The sequence below is a fragment of the Pempheris klunzingeri genome, chromosome 11 (genome assembly GCF_042242105.1).
Source record: "Pempheris klunzingeri isolate RE-2024b chromosome 11, fPemKlu1.hap1, whole genome shotgun sequence".
NCBI lineage: Eukaryota > Metazoa > Chordata > Actinopteri > Acropomatiformes > Pempheridae > Pempheris > Pempheris klunzingeri.
Genome location: NC_092022.1, coordinates 10961241 through 10983997, shown reverse-complemented (window position 1 = coordinate 10983997; position 22757 = coordinate 10961241). Strand labels below are relative to the sequence as shown.

The 22757-nt window shown below is 41.7% G+C and overlaps 1 protein-coding gene across 1 annotated transcript in view; it reads left to right on the top strand.

The window, feature by feature from the left end:
* cpne5a (copine Va) overlaps nt 1-22757 on the top strand; it is a 65995-nt gene that overhangs the window by 13739 nt on the left and 29499 nt on the right. The window contains exons 4-8 of the mRNA XM_070839196.1: nt 4056-4159; nt 5251-5290; nt 6234-6248; nt 6416-6492; nt 19248-19311. Coding sequence (XP_070695297.1) covers nt 4056-4159; nt 5251-5290; nt 6234-6248; nt 6416-6492; nt 19248-19311 — 300 coding nt within the window. The remainder of the gene's footprint in view (nt 1-4055; nt 4160-5250; nt 5291-6233; nt 6249-6415; nt 6493-19247; nt 19312-22757) is intronic.

Below are 22757 nucleotides of genomic sequence, written 5' to 3'. Positions count from 1 at the left end.
AACAATGACATGTCATGGTTTTATGGGGGTAATATGCTCATTTTTTTGGCTGAGAACACTGACTTCAGGGAGTCTCTGCCAGTTGCCTGGCAATCGCTTGTTGAGGACAATAATCCATCGATATTCTCATCTAAAAAAAGGTGAATTTTGTGAAGGCGCATTTCCCTAAATTTCAAACTATTTCTTAAACCCTCAAACTAGATGTCCTCACTTTCTAAGAATGTCCTCACTCTCAAGATTTAAAACTCAAATAACTGATCCTCACAAAGACACATACATATACAGAGAGGTATGTGTGTATGGTGGTTACTTGTCTATGTTATCCTCTGTGCTTATGTGTCTGTGATTGTCATTTCCACTAACCTGACTGCAAAATGAATGTCCCAGCAGGGCTAATTAACATAAATGATTGACTGAAGGATGGATTGCTTAGAGATTTGATAAATTGTTTAATAGATTTGCTTATAAAAGGACTGAGATGAGTGTTTATTTGCTTTCCTTTGTGAAAATCTTTTGGCAGTGGTAATCACTCTGAGCTGGTGGCTGATCATAATTTTCCTCACATGTCTTTTAAGGTGCAACACGCAGAAATGGGGGGCAGTATTTCACCTCCTCCTCGCACCCTCCTCCTACCCTAATAAACCTTGCAATGTCCTCAAAAAAAAGGTTCAGAATTCATTCGCTTGTCATTTTACAACACAGGGTTGCACAATGAAATGAAAGTTGTACCTTCATGCAACACACACATAGAACATCCTGTATACAGATAATTACATTGAGAATAGAACAGGATCAAATATTAAAGACAAATAAATAAATAGAAAACAGTATATAAATGTATTTATGTGCATATATATACGTAAACACACCCACATACACCTGGGAAATAATTCTGTGGTGCATTTTATGAATTTGTATCTGGGGAAATCTAAACAGCAGCAACAGGATAGGGATGATAATTTGGTCTTCATTTTCACATTAAAAGTTCGACATCTGGGAAACATTGTCCAAAAACTTTGACTGTGTTTGAGCAGCAAGCATCATTGATGTAAACACAGAGTCGGCCTCCCCTCCTTACTGGGGTCTTCCGCTCTGTCTGCTCGGAGCATGGTCTGCCTGTTGAGAGCAGTGGCTTGAGCTGGGGTGCTGAGATAAAGCCAGATCCCTTTAAAGATGTGGATCAGGTTTCTGTAAAGATGTGGTCACAGGTCTGTGATTTCCCATTACTTGGCCAGCCTTAGTCCCATTTCATCCACGCCACCTCCCGCCACCGCAGTCCGGTCCAAGCTGGGTTAATTTAGTTTAGCATATCTTTTATCCCAGTGTGTCACCGACTCTCTTCCTGCAGTGCCTGCTGCAGTTTTGGGTCATGCTGGTGGCCGTAAGATGCAGTGGGCAGTGACTGCCAGGTCTGCTGCTCCTAATACAACCCCCTAGCTTAATTTCCTATGCATCTGCCACACTGCCTGCTACTGCATTTAGTCCAGCTGAATGCTGATCATTTCCAAGTCCGCTGGTCTTAATCCAAACCAAAAAATAACGAAACGAAAATGTAGTGCCATTTGAAAGAGTGCACAGCTGCTGCATCTGGAAGGTTTTTTGGCACAGTTTGTGTCTTTAGTAACACTGAAGAAGAGACATTAGCTGTTAGTGTAGGCAGCACAACTTCCTTGTCTCATTTTATACTGAGGGCAGACGAGATGCCACAGTTACTCACCCTCAGGTACAAAGTGCTATTACGCAAAAGTACAGACTGAGGCTAGCTGATTAGCACGCTAACTTCAGTAGATATCTCTGATCTCTGCAACAGAGAAAATCGACTTGTCTGAAAAAATGTCAATACTGATATTTCTACACAGTCTGATATTTTTTGATAAGTTTTCCTTCTTTTTTTGTTGATGTTTTAAACTGAAACTCTGGCTTTATAGTGGTCAGCTGGCCTTGGCTCACAGTAAAGCAAACCTTGGAGCTGGTAGCAACAGTGATACTCTTTTAATAAAGCCAGAGGGTAGTTTTGCTGATTAACATGCAAATGTAGACAGGCATCAAGTGCAGTGCTCAGGCAGGAAAGGGCTCCTACACCTGTCACCTCCTGTTTATGCTGGCCCACCTCGCGCTTATAAACTGTAGGTGCAGCATTGCACATCCCTCCCTGAAAGAGATACAGGGCTGTGTTTTCTGTGCAGACGACAGCTGGATTTGTGAGCAGCAGAGTCAAGCTGTGCAGTATTGATAAAGCTAAGCGCCTCTTTTGCCCCTCTGTCATGTAGTGTGTTTTTGTTCTCCCAAGCCTAGATGTGGTTGGTCGGAGCACCTTTCACTGTGCCACCAACCGTCTGTAATCCAATTACTCTTCTCTGGGAGAAACTCCCCCCATCGGCTGCTTCTCCATCAAAAGAAGAGCATGAAAACAAATGCTTAATGCTAAATTATGTTTTGATTTCCGGAGGATGCCTTCATTAGCTCCTCTTGAGACCTGTGCCCCCTTGACTAATTTTTGTCAGCATCTGTAGTTGAAAATATGACACTGTAGCTACAGCCTATCATTCTGTTACCACACGACTTTAAAGTCTTAATCTTCAACTCCCTCGTCTGTAATTACGTCAAATGCATGACAGGTTTTCCCTCTTTCTACCTCATTCACTTAACTGAGCAGCTGACACAGAATGGCCTCTCTAGATTCAAGCAAAGCCTGGCCTTTCCACTTCTAGTCAAACTCCTAGATGTTAATCTTTTTACCAAGATGAATTTTCTGACATTGCAGGTCACAATCTTTCCAAGTTAGGGTTATAGAGGCGAAGAATTGCACACAGCCAGCACCCAGATGTCCCTGTAGCAGGGTTGTTTTTTTGAAGAGCCAGTGGGGGGCTGACTGTGCACTTGCTAAGGACCTGTTCTTAGCTCAGGTGCTGATTTTTTCTTTGTTAACTTTGGCCTGAGACCAATTGAATATGCTATTGGCCTCCTGCTGCCAGCTCGGTGGAGTTTTCACCTCCTTTGCATCTGCTGGAAGGGAGCTCTCACACTTTTTGACAGGGATGAAGTGGAGGAGCAAGAGGAGACGTAGTGCCACACAGTAGTTAAACTTTTATAGGCTTAGACACACTTTTATGTTTGATGGCTGGTTACGCTTGAGTCAACCCACTCTCTCAAACTGTCACGCAATCCAACATGACTGTTTTTGCTTTAGCATAGGTGCCCGTTCATTGAAAGTATTCTGTTGCAGTAATGTTACTCTCAGTAGGTCCTCTGTTAAGTCCTAATGTGAGTTCTTCCTCACTGTGTGTAATCACAGAAGTGTGAGCCTGTAATCCTGCTGTTTCATCTCCTTATTAAGCCCTAACACTACTATTATAAATTCACTGTCAGTTTACGGTAACTCTTTCTACTGGGGATCCTTTATTCATGCAGCTCAACATCAGTTCTCCACTTTGAATTATTCATTTTGGATACAATTAATGTGCCTGTGCCGAGGGTGTAACACACTCTGTGTCTGTTGATTTGTTTATCAGCAGCACATCACCTCATCAGAGGGTCTTGCTCTGTAACACTAAGAATTTTTGTGTGTGTGCTGGTAGGCTCCAATTTTCTCTTTAACGCCAGGGAACAGGAGATAGTTTGCCATCTTCCCATCATTCGTGACAGTTCCCTTGTGTGGAGGCAGAATGTGAAAGTCACTGTTGTTCTCTGCCTTTGTCTCCTCACCTCCCCCATCCTCAGCTCCTTGTTTTGAAGTGGCTCTGAGAGCAACAGTGGCATTAATGTGGTATTAATTAAATGAGTGTAATTGGACTCAATAAAGTGCTTTCCCCAGGCTTGCTCATGCCCAGCACAATGAGAAGAGGTGGAGAAGAAGAGATGACACTGTGCGATCACCGTCTTCTGTTAATCAAATTTGAGCTTATCCGATGTCGTGAATTCACACGGTTGCCGGGGGAAGATAGAGAGGGTGGGGTGAGGTAATAGAGCAGTAGATGTAGTTTCTGAGTGTGCTGCCTCAAAGCTCTGCACTCACATATTCCTCATCTGTCTTTTTTTTCCTGGTTCTGATCTAGTTTGGGAGAACAGAGGTGATAGACAACACGCTAAACCCAGACTTTGTCAGGAAGTACATCCTGGACTACTTCTTCGAGGAGAAGCAGAACCTGCGCTTTGACGTGTGAGTTATTCCGTTTGATCTGGTCCTCTGAGGACACACACCGCAGTGTGTTTCAGATGTGCCGCCCTCCTCTAGCCCGGTCCTCAAATTCTTCCTTTTGTTTACACCTCAAGCTTAACATCCTCTCCTTCATTCACTCTTCCCCCATCTATCTCTTTATCCCTCTATCTTTTCTGTCTCTCATTTTCTCCCTCCGAGTTCTTCTTTCTTCCCTCCCTTGTCACCAGCTCGGCTCTCTCCTGAGGAATTATTCATAGGTGCAGTGTCTCAATAGTCAGTCGTTGAAGGGAGATTGGTATAAGGGTGATAAATATTTCATATTAAGTTTTATCCTTAATCTCCCTGCTGCTAAGCAAAGCAAATGTCTGAAACCAAGTCCCATAAAACTCACAAAGACCCCTGTCCTGCCCTATTTCACATATAGCTGTCTTTCTCCTCTTGAAAAGGCCAGACCAGTGAGAGGGTCAGGAAGGTGCAGCTTCATTTTGAGATCTCAGAGAACAGAGTCGGAATAATTTTCTCCACTCTCCCCTCTGCTGAAGAAGAACAGATATGCTCCTAAATATCTGTCCTTTTTTTCCCTCCTTCCTTCAAGCACGAAGTCCCTGGTGGACTATCCAGGACAGAGCTGCGTGCCTCTGAGGATTTCTAGACCCTTAATGAATTCATTTGGCACGTTATCATGATACGACTCTGGAACAGGAGAGGAGGGAGTGCATCCCCTCACAATTAGTGTTACTCATTTACATCTCTTTTTTATCACAGAGGTGGGAGCCAGGGCATACTAAGGTTTAATTACTTTTACATTAAGTTTGACTGGCAGATGCTCGAAACTTTCTCTGCATTGGTAGATTGTTTTAATATGATCCCCTCTGGCATAGTACGGAAATTACATTCATAAACTATAGAGTGACTCCCTTAATTAACTGTCACATTATTGCTTACACTTTTCTTGACCCAGGTGTGTGATTGACAGACAGGAAATGTCCATTCAGCTGTCAGTATACTTTTATGGGAGTCTGTGTTCATTCGTAAGGTCTTACAATGTTTTCTCTTTGCCCCTGTGATTTATGGTGTCTTTGTGATTTCAGGTACGATATTGATTCTAAAAGTCCAGATCTAGCAAAGCATGTAAGTGAAGAACTTTTCTTTATGTTTTTCAGGAGTTTGACTCTACATTTTAGTCCTAAAACGACCTTGAATTGTTATCAGTGCATGTCTCTAATATTTAGGTTATATGCAAACCAACATTTATGGCTCCTAATGCTCAAATATATTTTTGAATAATGAGTGAATTATGCTTCACCTGCCAAAATATTGTTTATTTCTCTGTACCTTCCACCTGCTTCAGTTTGTAAAATGAGGTATTTTATTCCTCCAGAGCTATAATAATCAGAGTTTCATTTGCATCTGGTGCACTCTCATTACCTTTTCTTTTTTTAAATGAGAAATGAAGCATTGTACATCGTTATCAAAGCTTTTCAGCACATTTCCCTGTGTGCTCCGTGGTGCTGTTTGCAATTTAGATTTTCATTTCCGAGAAGGCAAACAGATTTTAAAAATGGTAAATGCCAGTTTTATCTGAAAGGGACAGCACTTTATTCTAGAACATACATCCAGACAATTCATTGATGTGAGAGCGTCATCATTTATGCTAAAAGCTTTGAGAAGATAAACTCCCACTCATATACAAACACGCAAAGAATATATTTGTAGCACTTGGTTTGCATACTGCCAACATCTTCATCATTAGCTACGCCTCTGTCACTGTGATGCTTTTATTGTTGTGCTTGCATTGTGCTGCATGCTCTGGAAACTGTGAGACTCTTTCTTTCCTTCTCTGCTGCTCTTCTACTTTCCTTTCGTCTTCCTCCGAGACTTTGTGACTCTTTACCCTCTGCTGTGCTTGCCTACCTGCTCTTTCACATATCTACTTTTACTCTTCTTCTTTGCACTTGGTTGATGACAGTCTGGTATTTGAGTCGTGTGCCTTCTGTTCCATGATATGCTCTGTTGTGTCACTGCTGCTGCCTGGTCTCTCTCTCTACCTCCTACTCCTTCTCCACCCTGGAAGCCAACCGACTTTAACGTACGTGTCTGCCTCAGATGTCCTAATTTATAACCGTACACTGCTTATAACGATGATTAACTCCTCACCGACTCTCCTTGTTACCCACCGTGATCCACCTGAATGCCCCCATCCTTTGCCCCAACCTACGTCTCTATCCATGCCACTTTGTGCTCCCTCCATGGCAGGACTTCCTGGGACAGGTCTACTGTACACTGGGAGAGATAGTGGGCTCACCTGCCAGTCGCCTTGAGAAACCTCTGGGGTGAGTGTTCATTTTGCTGTGCTCATTTTATTCCTATGATCATAAGGCAAGAATAATAACCATTCAGAGCTATGAAGGGGTTTTCACTTTAGTTATCCTCTCAAGGAGACAAATAGAACAGTTTCAACATAGCAAACACAGGTTTTCAGATATTATGAGATAATGAGAAGTCAGTGCCACCTCTCAGACCATTCAAATGTGACATGTTTCTCCTGCTGGATTTCACGCGTTTCAGCAAAGATGAGGCGATGATGAATATATGTGCCTTCTACAGCCATCTGTATTGCACATTACACTGCAAGATTAGACCCGTGTGCTCGGATGGGAATGGGTAATTGAACACGACCGGGGGCTTCCTCAATGCAATTACTGTCATTAGGGAGGCGATCTAGCATGGAGAGTGGATTGAAGTCAGCGTGGGACACATGGCACTCTCAACTGCAATTCAAAGTAAATTGGGAAATATGAAGCCCTGAAGCCAGTGGCACCCACAAATATGTGCGTGACTGTTTGAGTTTTATGTGTGTTTTTGTGAGTGAGAATGAGGGTTTGACAAACTACAAAGCTTGTTTTGTGTGTGTGTGTGTGTGTGTGTGTGTGTGTGTGTGTGTGTGTGTGTGTGTGTGTGTGTGTGTGTGTGTGTGTGTGTGTGTGTGTGTGTGTGTGTGTGACTCTAAAGTGTGTATGACAGTGTGAATGCCTCTACGTGAAGTACGAAGCGGTGCTGGCCCCAGCAGTAGGGGTTTTGTGTGAACAACAGAGCTTTGGCGTCGACCATGAACTCTGCCAGGGACTGGTGGCGGTGGATTACAGAGCTCAGTGCCCTTCAGTGCTGAATAAGAGGATGAGCAGGATCAAGAGACAGTGTTCACCAGTATGCTGTAAACTAGGCTGCACACCCCACATCAGAGACAGGCGGGAGGCTCAGGAGCCCCCAGACATGATGGACAAAAGTATTGATTCTGCTGCTTCAGTGGGGCACCTTGATCTCCGCTGAGACTCTGCTCTGATGCAACATCCAATTTAGTTGCAGCAGAGGGTGATGATGATATGGTTGTCGTTACAGACCCGAACTGAAGAAATGAGGAAATAACCCCTTACGAAAACCTTCACTTGTGTTGTTGTTAAGTGTCCCGACAGCTTTTATGTCCCAGAGCAGCAATTCAGAAACACAAGAAAAGTATAGGTTTCTTTTGATTTTCTGGTCCTGATTATATTCAGTACGGTTTTTTCAATCCTGTCCTTTTGCTAAACAGCTAAACAGTGTCTTTGGGTAATAGAGTTTTCCTCCCCTCCTGTGATAGACAGAAGTTTAATGGCTATGTGCTCCATTTTCCTCGTCATGCATCCAGACAGTGACAGTGCCTCTCAGAACTGGAGCTTTGAGGAACGGCTCCCACAGGGACTGAGGAAATCTGTTAGCCATGCTTAAACGAGCCCTCCCAAGGCACACTGCATCCAATGACCTGCTTAAGAAGCACATCAGCACCCCCTTCCCTATTTTCCACACTTCATCTCTCATTTATTCTTCCTCATTCCATCCACCAGATTCTTTTTTTCTAGCTTGACCCCCTTTCTCCTCATTGTGTTTTCCATTTCTTTTTTCTCCCCCAAACCCCTCCCTCTCTCTTATTTTGTCTTCCTTTCACTCTCTGCTCCAATCGACAAACATGCACACGGACACAAATGTGTACTACTTCACTTGTGAGGACATTTTACTAACTTGCCCTCGTCCCATGACCGCTACATGCCTCCAAATCCTAAGCCCCATATTAACCCAGTCATAATTCGAACCTTCACCTCAAAGCCATGTTTTGCCTCCAAACTTCTGTCCCCAGATGGATGGTGAGTCCACACATATGAGTGTGTACAGTTTTGTGTCCCCACAGTGTGGCAAATACATAGCTTCAACCCTATCTCATAGAAAATACAGTTACGCTGTATACTACAAATTTGCTTTTCTAAGTACATTTTGGAGCAGATGAAATTGGTTTGTGGATCATGTTCACAGATGTTTCCCAAACCAGGAAGTGTAATGATCTTTTATGTTGTTTCCCTTTGTTGTTAGTTTTGCAGTTTTGTAGATGGGTTCCATGTTACATGTATTGAACAACAAACTTTATCGCAGCTGCATTGCATAGCCTTCAAAATGTGCAAGTCTTAAACTCAAAATTGTGATTTACTCTGTGAGCACTGAATTTTGAAGTAGTGTTGGGGTGTATGTGCTGTAAGTATTCATAATGTGGGTTTCCTTGTACTCACATTGCGCTCACACATACATACTCACGTACACACAAACACCCACGCACATACGCTCCCTTTCCCTGTTACCTAAGCAGTAACATTACCTGCCACTCAGTAATTTACCTCAATCAATTTGTCTGTGGGGGGACAAACATAATGCTTTTGCTTTGCATTCAGAGCAAATTTCCACAGACTTATTGTTCGTGGGGGGAAAATAACAGATCAGAAGAAATGCATGGCTCGCCCCACATGCCTTTATTAATACAGAAACGTACGCTGGTAGAAGGAATGTGAGCTATGAAGCACTGAAGTGACACAGTGGTACAAATCCTTTCTGTTGATAATCTGGTTTTAATGAGGAGCATTTATTAAAGTTATTCGGTAGCCGAGGAAATGCAAAGCTAACTGATTGGCTAATACAGGTGCAATGGCAGTTTTTACTGAAAAATATGTCAGCTGTGACGCAGCTCTCATGGCTGTGATTATAGCCTGTGGGAGGGAATACTAAATTGGCTGTATAGGTAACATGATAATAGTGTTCTTCATACAAATGGCACTAACCTTTTCTGTTTTTATGGTAAATTATACCACACACTAGAGCATATGACTGCAGCACAACATTAGCATGTTAAACCCATTAGCCTACTCTGAATGCGCCCTCCTGCTGTATGCGCCTTCCTGCCTGAAGCAGGAAATGAACCATAAACAAACCTACAATGACTGTCGTGGGTGTGTTGGCTGCACCCACGAGAGCCAAGGGAGGAAAAGGATTCGTAGAAATCTAGAAAATAATATATAAAAAATGTGCAAGCTGAAATGAATAAATTGAGAGCTGTAGCTCACATCAAAGGCTCATCTGAAATGCATCTCACCTGTGGGAACCAAACCATCATCAGAGGGAATATTCTTATCTTTCAGTTATTTCTACAGCACTCCTTATAGAGTGGTAACTGAGTAGGAAGTTTAAGAAAATATTTGCAGAAATGTATAAGTTACAGTAAGCACCTTCTACTGCACTACTACTTCTCAGCTCAAGTTACAGATCAGCTAATGTCTCCAGTTGCAATCATGAGGAAAGACATGAGAGCTCCATACAATAGGCTGATGGTATTTATCTTTAGTCTGATACAGTAAGTCTGTACACTACAAATGACTCTATTTATACAGTATGATGATATTTTGAAGTCAAAATGAAATTCATGCTCTGCCAGAATGTGTTCTGGATGTGGAGGTACCATGGACGTTTGATGTGATATTAATTTTATGCCACTGGCCCTGTTATCTGTGTGAACCGTGTATGTTACTGTATTTTACTTTAAGTTTTTGCCACAAACTGTTGAAACAAAAACTGTCTTTATAGCTCAACAGAGCCTGCAACGCAGCGGTACTTTGAATGCAAATCTTCAAAGTCAAAAGCCAAGCAGAAATTAGATTTATGTAAGCCCAGGGGTGTAACTCAAAAATTAAAGAATAAAAATAGAGAAGATGAAAGTGAGTTAAACTGATAAATTTTGTCTTGAATTTGTACTCGTTTTGATAAAGACATAATTCGATTAAAACATGCCAGAGCAGAGCCAATAGTTGATCACAATCACAAGAAGCTTGATTTGATAAACATCTTTTTTTTAATCACAGGGAATTATATCATTGGGAATTTATGGCTCATTATGCGCAGTGACCACTGTGTCACAGGCCACGTTAATGTCCAACTTCTGTAGTAACTTTCTGATTATAATCCTAAATAATAGCTATCAAAAAATATATTTGCTTGGCCCACATCTTTATTGAACTGCCAACATCAATAAAGCAGCAGAGAGCCTTGAGAGAGAAGCAAACAGAAAGTCCTTCTCACACTGTTGGTGCAGACTGGAGCTCCAAATGGCCTCAAAGTGGGTCTGTCACATTTAGCTGTGTGACGGGGCCTCAGGGAACGCAAAGTCAGAACAATCAACACTGACTTTTCAAGATTAAGCTTTGATTGGCACGTTGGCTGGTGTGCATGGTAAATGATAGCTGCTCACTTTGGTGCATATGAATGATAAATGATGATGATGATGATGATGAATGATTATGATGTTTTTAAAAGGAAGCTCGGCTCTGCTTTCATCATGTTTTATTTGAGTGATTCATCTCTCAACAAAAAACACGTCCACATTTAAGATATTTAAAAGACTGTTTACGTGTTATTGTTTCAAATGAAATCAATTTTGGTATTTTAATTTAAATTATTTTATTATGCTCTCTCAAGCTCTCATCCTTATGTTCCTGCTGAGGTCTAGACTGCATTTCAACACTGTATATGTGCTCATATATCTCTAAGGATCGCTTTTTGGCTCCCTATAATCGAATTTTAGTATTAAATACAGAAAAACTAGGGCAACGTAATGTAAACCAGCAACCCAACAGGAATGCAGTATATACTACATGGATGAAACCTGTAGTGTTTGATAGTTGTTGAGACTGAGTCAGAGGTGTTGATTCTACTCTGTGGTTATTTTTAAGCAGCAGTTTCTGATTGCATTCTAGGTTGCACTTGCATTGTATCCCATAGTTTAGTAAGTCAACTGCACCGTAGGGCTCTCATCCATTGCACTGTAGCTGTCTCACTTGTTCCCAAGTTTCTGCTGCTCACAGCCCCTCAGTGGATGAAGTAAAACTGTAAGACACAAATAAGAAGCAGTGCTGATTTTTGTAGGGCAACTGCTCAGACTTCATTATGCTAAAAATCCTCACTTTGCCTTCAGTCCTGTCATGAAAACCTGTAATCAGTTTCCTTATCCCCACTCCCCCAGTACATACACACACACACACACAGTTACCGTTGCCATGCCTGTGGAGTTTACAGTTTACAATGATAACGGCAGCATATTTACCACCGAAAGCATGGTCAAAGCATCTCATTTCTAGTCGACGACTGTTGATTTTCTCCAGCTACAGTTACAGCTATTGTCGGCAAATTGTATAACCTGTAGCTAGCTACTTAATTAAGCCAACATCAGCTGAGTTGGCGGTAAGCTTATATGTTTTAATAGGAGAATCCAGTAAAAAGGACCTTGAGTATAAACCTGATGGCAACACAATTTGCATGATACTGTGCTTAAAGAATGAAGTCAGCGAAACGTCGGCATCCTCACCAGTTGATGACCCATGAGGAAGACTTGGAAATACAGTACTTGGTCATCCTAGTATGAGTATGATGAGGAAAAACATAAGTGTGCTTTCAGCCTAAGATAACCCTGTTTGGCTGCTTAGCTCATATACTTACTTACTTAAACAATATTTTTAGGATGAGAACTTACTGATGTGTTTGACAAACGCTGCCTGGATAACAATGGCTGGAGTGTAAATGTTCCCAAATCCAATAAAGAGCAGAACAATGTCGCCAACTTTTAGCCTAAATCCTCTGATAGCATTCAGCACCATATATGTGATAGTAATGTAGTAAGTAATTGCTGTGAAATCCAAAGCTTGACCAGCCTGCCGTACCTAGTTACAGTTTCTAAGCCATGATTGGACAGTGTCTGCTTGGGGGAAGGACAGTTAGAGGCTTAAAAGTGCTGAGATGAAATACATTTTCTAAGATGGACTTTTTACATACTCTCATTCCAAAGTACAACAAACTGAATTTAAGAACATCTTTATACTGTTAAAAAGATGTCAATCTACTGCGTCAAGTAGCTGTGTGACTCACCAGAACGAAAACTGAAGCAGAAGGCATCTCTAGCTTCATCTTGACTTCAGATACTCACAGTTCTTTTATAGTTGTTGGTTAGTGTTGCTCGGAGCTACATGGTGGCAGTTCTCCTGAGATGAAGAAAAAAAAACCCATATGCTTTAGATCTAAATAATGAGTGGGAGTGAGAGAAATTCATTTTGGTGAAACTGAAAATCCTTAATCAAAGAACTCCTGTAAATGGACGGAGTGGGAAGCAGGGAGAGTGTTTCTTTACCCAAACATGGGCTTAGGCCTGTGTTTGCCTGTATTACTTAACTGGGTGGTGAAGTGTTTTAGATGTCTTACAGTAATCAGCATTCTCTGCCTCGGGACATCACACACAATTAGATCGTTCTGCTGCCTCGCTAAATGCCAATTTGGGCTCTAAGGCTGAGCACTAACAAGGGTCCCTCTCTAATAATGGGTATTCCTGCTTAGGTGTGGAAAAGCCCAACCGTGCTGATTGCACAAGAACCCTTTTTGTCCGATGAAAGAGGGATTTACTAGGTATCATTCTGGTTCTTTGACATGAGACAAAAAACCCTCCTCAGCAGCGCAGCTCCTGAAGTAAAGTGTTTTTTCACCTGGTATTCAGTTGAATTGCTCTGTTTATGACTCTTCAAGGACTTTGGCATCACATTAAAGTCTCCCATTTTTCTTGAATGAGTAAAAACTGCTCATTTAATACACACTGCGGTTATAAAAGGTCTTGTTTTTTTTATAGCTCTGTCTTTAATAAGACAATAGATTTTTGTCTTCACACTAATAATGGAGGCCTCAGGAGCAAGAGCAGGCAAGGGCAACGGAGGTTTTTACTCTGCAGATAAGCTTAGCTGATTTGTGTTGCACTCAGAGCAGACAGTGTTCATTTCTGTCACGGCCACGCACTTTCATCTGCTGGAAAGGTGAGAAAGCACCCCGAAAGTCTCTGAATGAGCGCTCTGCTGCCCCAGTTTAACACTCCCATGTTATTTATCTATTCAGCAGCCGAAAATGATCTGTTGGCACGCGGATTGCAGTCTATAGTAAGCAGTAACCACCACAGAGGAGGTCAGGGCGATCCAGCGCAACATGATATGAATTCCATTACTCGCCCCCCAGCACCAGGTGAAGGGGCTAAAGGTACCGTGGCCTCGTGATGGAGTAGGGAAAAGGGAGAAGAGAATCAGCTGTGATTTGATGTCAAGGACCTACAGTGTGAAAGTGGGATGAAATACGACTTGCATCATATGTGGAATAGCAAAGAGAATCAGGCATCTCTTTTGGCCTGTGATAGAGAGGGATGCTCCATTCTTGCCAGGGGGAAATTGAAACAGAAGTAAACAAAAGTATGTCCTCTAGAAAAGAGTTTTTCTTGTTGGCAGCAGAGGAAAGGAAGTGAACTCGCTGTGGTGACATTGTATAGTTTTTGCCTTTAAGAGGAGAAAGAGTTTCTGTCTGATTGACAGAAATCCTCAAAACAAGCAATTTTTAGCTTGCAGGTGGTTGATGAATGCCTCATTTATTTAGAATCACAATAAATCAAACATTGTTATAGTGATTAAAGCCTGCACCATAATTTATGCAATCAAAACGTCAACAATAGTCTCCTTACATCACCACACACTCATAAAATGAAATACATTTAATCTGTAATCATATTTCATATTTAGAATTCATAATTAGCGAGAGCATAAAAGCGAAGAGACTTCCCATAAATAACAGGATTATTTTCTTTCATTGAAGTTGTGCATCAGTGCATTATGCATCAATGGGAGACCTGGGGTATCCAGTGAATAACACCCACTAGGTTACATGTCTGCAACAATAAAAAGAGATGAGGTGTTGGTGACAATGTGGTTTCATGCCTGGCACCTCTTTTCCACAGGTACAAAGGGCAAACACATTCTTTACTCTTGGTTATTTTGTATTTCCATCTGACATTTTCTGCACCTCATTTTTTTGCCCTTTTTACTTGCTTTGTGCTCATTATAACAAAGCATCAAAGATCTTAGCACAGGTGGTCTGTAGCTACCTGGTTATAAACACAAACGCCAGCTCCTCTCACAGCACCAGTAGGAAGCAGCTCTCTTTTTCCTCTCTGAGAACTACTCTTATAGGTATTCTGGTGTCCTTTTAAATTACCTGGTGCTCTTTTCACCCTCTTTGTTAATCCTGGTGAGGTGAGGGATTATGGATGTTTATCTGTGCATGAAGATCAAGGGGATTAGGAGTTTAATCCCATTTGAACCCACATAGAGTTTTGGCAACCTTCTCTAATTCTGTTCAACTATGATCTGCCCAATGCCCCAAACGTTTACAGTGGCACAAAGCCAGATTATCTGTCTCCACACGGTCTCTGTTGGTCTTAACTCAAACCTGTTAGATTTGTTCATTTACCCTTATCCCCTTGTCAACCAGAGAGATTCATTGGATTCACTAATGTGGGCAAGCTCATTGAAATCATTCTTTGCGCAGTGAAAACGATGCTATTTCTTGTCCAGCTGCACTCCAACTTCTCAGATAATATGTTTTAATTTACTTATCCCTAGGTGTGAAATTGCAAAGTAACAATCTTCTTAGCATGATAACACTGCAGTCATTTATTTTTGTAGGGACAAAAATGTAGACCCACCCTGCAACAGCTGCAGTGTGAAGAGAATCTTTTTCTTCTTCTGGGGCTCTCACTCATATTGTTGAGCAGATAACCCTCCCCCACTCTCAAATGCGTGACACGTTGCGGCATTGTTAAATATCAAGACCATTCCTCATCCTAATGACCTATTGTGAATGGCATCAACAATTGCTTCCTTCTCTCTCTTCGGACTTTAATCTCACCAACCTCCATCCACCCCACCTCCGCACTGATAGGTAATGGAGAATACAGGCATTGTGAATCACCATTTTCTGACAGCAACTGCCTCTACATGGGAAATTATAGAGACCATACATTGAGCCTGAATATCCATAATATAATATGTCATGCACAATGATATTTGATGCTTGTTTTTTGGACTTGGATGTTTTCCCCCTCTAGAAAAGAGACAGTCTCAGTATTCTCATTGATATTCTGCAGAACAGTAGCATCAGAAACTTTTGCCAAGTAATTGTAGTGATGCTGAAATATGCTGCTTGATCTCGCTGCATTCAGTTGACCAAACAAGGGATCTGTCAAGAAAGCCGTGGCTAACTCTCTGTTTCAGTGTGAGCTAAGAGCTTGACAGCACTTCCTTCCATTTCATACTGGGAAAAGGAATCCAGTCTGCTATAAGGCCTGGTTTCATTTCTGACCTTTCACCCCTTCGGATTTCTGTTTGATCCTTTGGGTTTGGGTTAACAAGGCTGAGCGTCACAAGAGGCAGCCCTCGCTGACATGACGCTAATGTGACAGTAAATATAAGGGCCTCTGAGATTTTCAAGCAACACCAATACACATCATCGACTGGCATTGCATTGGTCAGACACATATGGCACTGTGTCTGTTCAGTGCCAAGGGAAGCCTGTAAGTGCCTGTATGAATTATGGAGTATCGTGAATGGTGTTAATTAGCTAGCATAGCTACTTAGCATGTAGTTAGTGCAGTCACTTCTCACCTGCATTGCCGAGATGCTGGAGGCTCTAATGCCTTTATTATATCACATTAATCATTCACTGGAAGCACAGCAGCCATGGATGATAACAGGCATCAGTCTCCTCTGAACAAGACCACCTCATCAAAACTCTATTCAACTGTCTGCACTTCTCTCTCTTTCATCATTATTGCCTCTTCAAAGTGACCTGATCTTCACCATCATTCCTACTATTGGCCCTCTTAATTTTAAATTGCTTGAAATCTGAAAGAAATTAAGTAACAGAATTGTGTGAGCATATGATGCACTTTCCATCCTTTGTTGTTTGACGTAAAATAGAAACCCTGTACCAGTGACATTTTATGATAGTGTTGAATTTACAATATATCAATGCTTTTGGTATTACAGTAATGTGGCTAAAAATATGGAGCTTGGTAATCTGCCAACGTTGATATTATTAGCCAAAGGTGACAATTGAAGAAAGTTCAAGGCGTATCGAAAAATAGATCCTGTGTTTCAGTGGTAGGGAAAGACTAAAAACATGTTTCACATTATACTGTGTGCAGATATGAAGTAACCTAAAACACTGATGCTGTCATGTTGTTTATTTGACATGAGTTGACTGTTGACTGTTGACTGCCGGACTGCTAAACATCACAAAATACCCTGATGGTGTTTGACTGTAGTAATTTGAATATTTAAATGTTTGAACAACAACAGCAGAATCAGTTTAGACAAACACGACACACATTTACATGACCAACTGATTAAAGCCCATCAGTTCCTCACAGCAGTCAGACTGCAGGCCTTGTTCATTGCAGATAGCACTGCAAGGAGGACCACAGCCGTGCATTTCACATAATTTCATCATCAAAGTGTTTTCCACTGAGGAACCCTCAGTGAATGAGTGCTGAGTGAATAAGGCCTCTTGATGCCGGACGCTCCATATCACCAGCAGTCACATTTTAGGACAGAAGCTGTTAGAACTAGCAGAAAACTGTCAGTCTGGGCAATAAAAAGGAACCCATGTGCCACGGATAAATGAACTGTATTTATCCATTCAGTGCTTGCTCGCTCTTCATGTTAACTACTTATTGTCCGAGAAAATGCCACATTCAATAATGCATGCGTAATTTAAAACACCATTGCCCTTTTGGTACCTGCTCTTGTCTCGGCAGCAGAGGGTGGTGCATCTTAAAGTGTTTGGAGCTCATATTTTACCAATCGCTGGGTTTCATTCCCAGTTTGAAAGAAGTGTTGGCCATGAGCGTGACCTGAGGGAGATAGCTTGACCTGTGGAGTGTACAGGGTTTACTGGCCTCATTGGCGAGGGGTTTACTGGCACTTTGAAGCGTCATCAAACTGTGCGTTTGCGACTTGGAGTGAAACATCAATAATTCAAGGGCAGTTAATTCACCTTGAGATTGGTCTCCATAGAGCACCCACAGAGCTCGAGTATGAAGTGTGCCTGCCCTCTCAGAGTGTGATGGCTTCATTTTACATTTTGCTTCATTGAAGGCTGCGACCATGGTAGTTGTCTTGCACACACTGGTGGATGTGCAGCTCTTGCTGTTGAATGCTTTTGGTCAGTGGATTTTTATTAAAGTATTGATCAAAGTTGATGCATCAGGGCCTATAGCTGCTTTTATGGAGCTTCACACTGTTTGTAATATGGGCCTGGGGATCCAGAGAAAGACCAGAAAAGGTTGATGGAAGCACCCTGTACCATATCTCTTAAAAACACAGCAAACACTTCCTGCACAGGCAGATAAGAAAGAGGAAACCACTCTCTTTCTCTTAATAGGTGTCCTGGCATACTCAGTACTGTACGTTCAGCGATTGCAGGTTTCTGCTTCAGATTACTTTTGTAAATAATGCAAGCTTCTGCTGCTGTAGGCAAAGACTGCCTCCCATTAAGCAGTATGGAATCCAGTATTACTGCCAGTCAGATCAACTGTCACAGCTTGATGAGGATCTGCAGCAAGTCTGACCTTCTAATGATTGGCCTCCAGCTAAGGCCACAGCAAGTCTCTTGTGCAATTTCCTTCTTTATCTGGAAGGATGACAGGAGCGTCCGCAGCTGGAGTGCTACTGTATGATTGGAAAGCAGATATGCTGTCTTGCTCTGTGTTGTGTGGAATAGGCTCTGACTTCTCACAGCTTCAGTGGATGCTGAAAGTTGGTGAGATTAGATATATATAAAAAAAAAAAAAAAAAAAAATCTCATTTTGTTCCACTTCAAAAAGTACAGCTAAAAGACATTTAGGACAAACTCTGTAGCAATGTTGTCTCTATTTTTGTCAGCACCATTGGATTGGCAAGCTACTGAAGAGGTGAGGCGTAGAAACACAGACACGCTGGGAACCTCTCGTGTGCTACGATATGTCTTGATCATCTGCTGGAGCAGGAATCAGTGGTAAACAGCTGCAGACCTGCATAGCTTTAAAGTCTCAGTGTGGTGGTGGCAAACAGGGATCAGAGGAGTTTTGTGTCTCAGCAGTTTGATTCCTCATTGTACTGAAAAAGTCAAGAGTCAGTATTTATAACTTGCTTTTGATTCAGTTACTGCGGTGAAACAAAATAATGTGCACATTAAAGTTGTCAAACTGTCACTCTATTGCCACTTTGCCATTCTGTAATGCATTATTATATTAAGGGCGTAATTTTATGTAACAATTTGCCTGTGTTATCAGCCTATTATGAAAAGTGCAACTGCTGAATAAGCCTTATGAATGTTAATCTTTCCTTGAGTGCCTTGAAAGGCGCCTATAAATAAAATGTATTATTATTATTAATTATTATCATTTAAATGTCTGGCATGATCTCTGGTGGAAATGTCATAGAGGAAGTGAAAAATCAATGCTTTAGCCTTTAATGAAAAGATAACTGGACTTCAATCAATCAAATTATCAGATTAATTTATATGGTGCCAATGTATAACTAAACATTATCTCAAGACATTTTCATGTAAAGCCTGTCAAGACCAAACTCTTTAATTAAGAGAGACCCAATGATTCAAGAATTCAGAACGATTCAAGAATAACCAACCAACATTGTTAAAAAGGTGCTGCCAAGAGTAACTCTGCTGCATTTTTAATCTTCATCAACCACTATGAAATCTACATTAGAGATGCGCGCAGTTTATTGACTCCACTGCAGGATTTGTACGTCTTGCAAAATGCAACACAGTGCTCGTCTGTGCCATTTAAGCCAACATAAGAGTGAATTATATCTGTTTGTTTTCACAGTGGCATACCTGGGAAGAAATGTGGGACCATTATCTTGTCTGCTGAGGAGCTGGGAAATTGCAGAGTAAGTCTAAAATGCTGTGTCCAATATATCTTTTAATAATTTCATAATAAATGTTTTGCAATATTCACTGATCTGATTTTAAATGGGCCCATTACCAACGGCACATTAGAGTTTAATTGAACATATTTACTGCTGCAGCTGATTGATTATGTCATGTCACTGAAATTGCATGTGACACACCGAAGGGAAAAGGTGTGTGTTTTTTTGAGCCACATAATGCACTAGTGTCTAGTGTGTACATGTCTAGTAATGTTCACAAGCGTGCTGCAGTGAAGTGGCTGTTTCATAGGCTTGACTTCAGGAAGATATATTGTATCGTAAGTGTCCCCATTAAACCAGCGGGATGCGTCATGTCACTATGCAATTGTGTTTGTCATTTGGAAATTGTTTACGTAGTGAATATGCTATGAGCTTGAATGGCTATTTAATGAGCCCACCTTCATTCCAATCACTAATACAGGCATTTCTTTCTATACGTGTTATGTCAATGCATGAGCCTGCATGTATAATAACCTGCGTCCACTAATGCCCATTGGCTTTCTCTCCACATTGCTAAATGAAGATAGTAAATAATCACATTATACTGCTGCCGGTATAGCAAGACTTATTGGCCAGAACAACTGGCCTCCCTCGGAGGCTATAAAACAAGCCATTGAGCTGCAACTATTATATAAATGTTTTATGATATCCAAATGCATGTAAGCATCTAATGATTCAAAACTTTGTACCTTCCAGTCATACATGCCAAGCAAAAAGCACCTGGCTTAACAGTAGTAGTGGCTGACTTTGAGATTGTTTTGAAGTTTTGCTAATAGCATCATTAATTTCCTGACAAATAAACAGTCCCTGATGAGAGTGAGACGGATAAGCCATACTGATAATAAAACTGCCATGATAACCATTACTGATTTGGTCCTTGCTGGATTGATGTGTCAGTGCTCGCAGTCATCGAAGGGCTGCTGTGAGTCATCAGGTGCACTGGGTCTGCGATGATAGGAGTCGGCATAATCACTGCAAAGCACCACTTCAAGAAGTGATTTTGTAATATAAATGCAAATGATCATTACAGGTACAAATGACCATTTCCTTTCTCTCAGACTCAATTAGAGAGACACAGACTTGACATGCCACTCCAGACCCGTCCTATTTACACAGAACTTGACTCTGAGGGGAGATGCCCTGGGTTTGAGTGAAGAACAGAAAACTGAGAGAAAAGGCATAATATAGTCGAATAGTCTGAAGACCCTGCCGCCGGCCCCACACCTGTGAATTATAGCAGTTTGGAGCTGCTACAATCCATCTGGATGGTGTTTATTCTATAATCCACCTGTGACCAATAAATGGAGACTGCAGAGTTGCTGCTTTGCCTGAGGTAAACACTGCAGCTCTTGTTTGGGGAAACTGAAACCAGCAGAATTTAAATCGACTAGGGAAGTTCTGCAGGGACTGTTAACCGAGAGGCAGGTTGGCTCTCACCTCTGTGGAGGATTTGCCAGGTATCATTAGACAGAGCAACAGCCTCTGCATGGATCAAAAGCTTCCTCTTGGCTGTCGTTATCTCTGGCACGTATGACATGCTGAGCAGCGGCTGGCGCTCTCTCAGATCCTCCTGACAGTCCAGCCGCAGTTCTCTAAGTCTAAGTAAACCACACAAAAGTTTACATGACAGCAGTAAAACACCCTAGCCCTCCATTTCTATACTCACCAATGAGCCCAATTACCATTAACATTTTGTAATGCATGCTGCATGTCCCTATAAGCAAGTATTCACACACAATGACAAAATCCTCCACCTGAGCCCCACAGTCACAATGGACAAACACCCGAATGAATGGAGTGATGTGTAAAGCATACAAAGGGATTGGTGCTAATTTCTGAGTCATACAAACTGGCTCATGATTCATTTGATGATTCACAACAGCATGCAATCCTGAGGATGCCATAGGCACATGTAATGAATTTGAGTATTGTCTGCGTTGCTTGATATTCCTTTGAAAGACCATGTGTGCATTGCTCTGCCGCTTACCCCGTGCAGCGATTTCTTGGTAGAGCAGAAAAATGGAGTGACGTTTGCAGACTGCACTCAGCATTCCCCTGCTGCTCTTAAACCTCAGTGGGTGAAATGAATGTTCTGCCTTTTTTCCCCACTTAATGAGAGAATACTGCTAGGCACCAAAGTGGGCATATGTTATCTGTGCCTAATGAAGGCTTAAGTCAACGTGTTGCCATGATATTGTAATTGTAGAGACTGTGTCAGGGCTAACCAGGACAGTTATAGGATTCCACTATTTTTAAGGGCTTGAATAACCGACCCAAGAAAACTCCTCAAGCATTATGTGTTGGCTTTTTTGATCCACAAAATGAGCCGTAATAGGAACTTGGAAAATTAGATGTTCTTGTGAAAAGACATCAAGGGGAGAACTTGAGACACTTCAGGTACAAAACTGCACAGTGGATGGCTCTATAACTTGGCAGATCTGTTCCCAGCATCACATATTGGAAAAACACAATCTCCTATTATCTTACTCTCTATCTATATTGTAGAATTGGTAGAAACACAGATAATAACCGAAAATGACAGTAGGGAATGAAAATAGGTAAATAAATGTAGATGCACAATGTCCCTGCTTCATTTAGCCACCACTGACTGTTTTAATCAGCTCTTTACTTTGCTTGTGTCTCAGCATTTCCACGGTGTTGATTGGAAACATAAACTGTGACTGGAAACAACAGCGATAATCAGTTATTTTGCTATGTATTCATATAAGGGCATCCATCTTTTTCTCAGCAGTTGTCTCAGAGATCGAGGCTGCTTTGTGATTTGTCTGTGTCCAGAGCATAAAGTGGTGTGATGGGGGTTAGTGAGAAGCCGGTCAGAGGCAGAGCGCACCACAGTGATGTGGGTTAAAGCAATCGATAGAGGCCTTGCCCGGCACCATGCTGAATCAGATCTAATAGCTGCCCTTCAAACCCTAAAAGCTCGGGAGACCAGAGTAAAGACAGCCGCTCTTTTTGCTCATAGAAGGCTCAGAAGTTCTTCTGGTGTCACATCTCACGCTTTAAGATGTGGTGATTAGACACACTGGACTTCAAGGGTTCAAGTGTTTCAAAAAAAGACTCAGCATTCAAATAAACCCTGTCCGCTATAGAGAACACTGCAGAGTTTCCTCTCATGTAGACCTGTCTAGTCTGTGACCACTATGCAGCCTCATTATTATAAAATGTAGACTGATAAATTGAACACAGGGAGACAGTCTGCATCCAAAAGCATTATGGGGCATGTTCATTGTCTTTGTAATGACAGCATGCATTGAAATGCTGCCTAAATGAGTATAATTATGGTAATACCAGCCTTTCTAATGTATCATTAGCTGCACTCACACCCTCTACATCCTTTTTGTACACAGCCTTCCCTCCTCCATGTGCAGGGTTTTAGAATCCATTTC